This window comes from Chelonia mydas, chromosome 13, assembly GCF_015237465.2.
Source record: "Chelonia mydas isolate rCheMyd1 chromosome 13, rCheMyd1.pri.v2, whole genome shotgun sequence".
Taxonomy (NCBI): domain Eukaryota; kingdom Metazoa; phylum Chordata; order Testudines; family Cheloniidae; genus Chelonia; species Chelonia mydas.
In genome coordinates, this window is record NC_051253.2 from 4411405 (window position 1) to 4415615 (window position 4211).

The 4211-nt window shown below is 50.9% G+C and overlaps 1 protein-coding gene across 1 annotated transcript; it reads left to right on the forward strand.

The window, feature by feature from the left end:
• Nucleotides 1-2118: 2118 nt before the first annotated feature.
• Nucleotides 2119-3483, forward strand: ABHD16B (abhydrolase domain containing 16B). Its single transcript, XM_037877179.2, has one exon. The coding sequence runs from the start codon at nucleotides 2137-2139 to the stop codon at nucleotides 3481-3483; it is 1347 nt and encodes a 448-aa protein (XP_037733107.1). The 5' UTR covers nucleotides 2119-2136.
• The last annotated feature ends 728 nt before the right edge of the window (nucleotides 3484-4211 follow it).

The following is a 4211-nucleotide window of genomic DNA, read 5'->3' on the forward strand; positions in this document are numbered from 1 at the left end:
TTCCCTCTTGGCTCCTGCCTGAAAGGTACAGAGGCTACAGCCTCCCGGCATGAAGCAGAGAGAAGTTCAGGCGCTAAACAAAGAAAAGAGGATCTGGTTCACCTGATGCACAAGGGGGGTTTTCCAGCCAGTAAAACCTGTGACTTCCCAATAGATCCAGCTCGTGTTATCTCTGCTCAGTGTGAAGGCTCTTGACCTAGGGTGACACAGTGATCTAAGCATAAGGCAGGAAATGTCCAGACCCCTTAGCATCTCTGGTTGAATGCCGAGTAGGAGTCTCTCCTCCTGCAAAGGGAACTAAATTGAGTACCAGGCTGGATGAGCAATTAAAAACCCAGTTCCTGTTTGCTCGCTGTGACCTTTAAAGATATCATGGTTTTGAAGAGTGGGGTTTGCTCCCAAGTCCTTGGGCAAAATGTTTCCTCCCCCTCCCTAGCGTGCTGTGTGCTGGCTGCTACCCACCACCCCAGAGAGGGCTGCATTTCAGTGGCACTTCCTGAACATAGGGCCTGATCTTGAGAGATGCCAAGCGTTGATTCCAGTAGGAATTGGGGGTGATTCGTATGTCTGAGGATCATGACCTTTATCTGAGCACAAATAACAAGGCAGTTTCAAAAAGTGATGCTTTCTTTTCTTTTCTTTTCTTTTCTTTTCTTTTCCTTTCTTTTCTGGGCCGTCTCTTTGGACATCACAGCAGCAGCACCCAAGTAGCTATGGGGAGGGGGAACAATAAAACATTTTTTTAAAAATCCATTTTTTACTTTTTTCAGAGTAACAGCCGTGTTAGTCTGTATTCGCAAAAAGAAAAGGAGTACTTGTGGCACCTTAGAGACTAACCAATTTATTTGAGCATGAGCTTTCGTGAGCTACAGCTCACTTCATCGGATGCAACGGATGCATCCGATGAAGTGAGCTGTAGCTCACGAAAGCTCATGCTCAAATAAATTGGTTAGTCTCTAAGGTGCCACAAGTACTCCTTTTAATTTTACTTTTGTTTTCCTGTTGAGTCTAATAATGCCTTCGTTACTGATGCACAGAGGTACATGTAGCTCTGTGCAGCAGCATTATATAGGGTTACAGAAGGCAAATGCTCTCTTAACTGGACAGGGTTATTGGAGATCAAAGAAAGGGGTATGGGTTGTAAAAATAATGGGCTTCTTTTGTTATTAAAACTGTCTCTGATCTGCCAGGCATGTGCCAGGAGCTGCTGTTAGGCTGAGCGGGGCAGTTTTGCATTTTGTTGTGATAGATAGATGGATGGGGGGTGTATGTGGATGGATAGATAGATAAAGGTGGTGTATGGGGATAGATAGATAGATAGATAGATAAAGGGGGTGTATGGGGATAGATAGATAGATTAGATTAGATAAAAGGGGTGTATGGGGATAGATAGATAGATAGATAGATAGATAGATAGATAGATAAAGGGGGTGTATGGGAATAGATAGATAGATAGATGGGGGGTGTATGTGGATGGATAGATAGATAAAGGTGGTGTATGGGGATAGATAGATAGATAGATAGATTAGATAAAGGGGGTGTATGGGAATAGATAGGTAGATAAAGGGGGTGTATGGGGATAGATAGATAGATAGATAGATAGATAGATAGATAGATAGATAGATAGATAAAAGGGGTATATGGGAATAGATAGATATATGGATAGATAAATAGATAGATAGATAGATAGATCTCCTCTATAGTAACTCTCGTGTATCCACACCCCACATGGTCGTGCCTTTAGAAGACACCTAGTGTATTCAGTGATAACTGCACCCCTGGTTTGCCAGTTGGTAGCTGAGCCTCGCACTCAGTGAAGCACGTGCTCATAGTGGAGACTGACCCCACTCATTATTATGCTGCCTTGATTACCTGGCATGGGGAGACCATGGAGGAAGTGCCCTGTGCATTTCTCAGAGACATTGCTGGGCTTACATCGGCTTAAAGGGGCACGTCATGGCGGAAGGGCTGTAACCCAGCTAATTAACCCAGAGCTGCCGCTGACATCTGCTGGGGAACCTCTCCAATGGAGGCCCTCGGCGGCAACTTGCCCTGTGATTTCTAGCTTTCTTGGAGCCCCTTTCCTTGTGCCCTTTCTGTTTCCTTCTTGCATGGACGAGGTCCTCAGCTCCCCCTATGTGCATTATATGCTTCACTAAAGCTCTTGGCCACGTGTTTAAAACATATTTGATGGCCAATTACAACTTTGAGTTCAGGAGCTGGCCCGTGGACTTCCGATGGGATGAGGCAGGCGGCAAGGATAGCAGCCCTGGCCACCGGGCTGCATCCCAGACCACAGCCAGAGAGGGTCTGCTGAGATCAGCTCTGCATGGAAGGCCTAGAACCACCCGGTGTAACTACCTCCGCAAGATGAAGCAGTTGCCTGGCCAGCTGGTCTGTTATATGGTGGCTCACTCCTTAGGCCGGTGGCTGCTTTACCCAGGCTCCCTGTACCTCATGCAGAAAGCCCTGCTGCCTTTACTGGTGAAGGGGCAGGCTCGCCTGCTGGAGGAGTTTCACGGGAAGCGGGCCAAGCTGGTGGCTCGCGATGGGAACGAGATCGACACCATGTTTGTGGACAGGAGAAAGAGCTCGGGGATGGAGGAAGAGCAGCGAGGGAAGCAGCTGGTGATCTGCTGCGAGGGGAATGTTGGTTTCTATGAAGTGGGGTGTCTCTCCACCCCACTAGAGGCTGGCTACTCGGCCCTGGGGTGGAACCACCCTGGCTATGCTGGGAGCACTGGCCTGCCCTTCCCACAGAATGACGCCAACGCTGTGGACGTGGTGATCCAGTATGCCATCTGCCGCCTGGGTTTTCGGGTGCAAGACATCATCCTCTATGGCTGGTCCCTGGGGGGCTACACTGCCACCTGGGCTGCCAAGACCTACCCGGAGCTGGGGGCCTTGGTGCTGGACGCCACCTTCGACGACCTGCTCCCCCTGGCCCTGAAGGTCATGCCCAAGAGCTGGACCAAGCTGGTGGTCCAGACGGTCCGGCAGCACTTCAACCTCAACGTGGCTGAGCAGCTCTGCCGCTACCCGGGGCCGGTGCTGCTGATCCGGAGGACTGAGGATGAAGTCACCACCACCCGCATCAGTGCCGTGGACCAGCTCGCTGACATCAGGTCCAACAGAGGCAATGAGCTGCTCCTGCAGCTGCTGAAGTACCGCTACCCCGAGGTCATGTCCTGGGAAGGGGAGGCGGCCGTCCGCCACTGGCTGCGAGCCTCCAACCCCAGGCAGGAAGAGGCCGTCTGCAGGCGCTTCGAGGTGGATGATGACTGGTGTGTCAGCAAGTTGCAAGGCTACAAATCCTGTCTCGGAGGTGAAGACAGCTTCCCCTGGAGGGTCGGGAAGGATGTGACCCCCAGGAGAAGGCAGCAGCTGGCCTTGTTTCTGGCCAGGAAGCACATGAAGAATGTGGAGGCCACACACTGGTCTCTCTTACTGCCCAATGAATTCCAGATGCCCTGGAAGCTGTAGCTGGGGAGTGGTGGGGAGATTTTCCCAGGAGAGAGAAAGAGGGACTTAACAAGCTGGGTTTCCCTCTTCAATATACTCATTGTGTGCGTTTCCAGTTATTCCCATCTGAGCACCCAGTAAAGGTGAAGTGACAAGCTCTGCAGGCTCCGAGGGGCTTTATTTCACCCAGCGGGGAGTGGATGGATGCAAAATAAAATGGTTAAAAGATTACACGACATTGAAAATGATTAGCAACTACTAGCGGGTCTCTAGGAACGTGTCGCAGGCCAGGGAGGAGGAGCTGACTGGTTTTTCATCCCGTCCACCTACCCACCTTGTCCACCTCCCGCCTCTCAGCTGCTGCCCTGCGACAGGGTGTTGTTGAGCATGGAGTTGACTCATAGACCTGAGAGGTGGGATTGTGACATCACTGTGCTGAGTGGTGGGACTGGGACAGCAGTGGTGAATTACCCCACCCACTCTGTCGTCCATCTGCCATTCCCCTGCTCGTCCCTTCTCCCACTGGGCATGTGGCCTCCTGGGAGTGGCACGGCAGAGCCACATCATCACACGGGAGGGGTCTAAGCTGGATGGGACGCCTATCGTGGTTGGAATATTTCGCAGCTGATTGTCACATTGCATTTGAAGCACCAGATTTTGTATAAACCAGTCAACATTTGGTATAGATGGGAAAGAGACGAGTTTGTCCTCACACTAGGGCCTGTTATTCGCTTAACGCCTCCTGCAAC

Coding starts and splice junctions, on each gene's coding strand:
- ABHD16B (XM_037877179.2), top strand. CDS start 2,137: ATGTGCATTATATGCTTCACTAAAGCTCTTGGCCACGTGTTTAAAACA.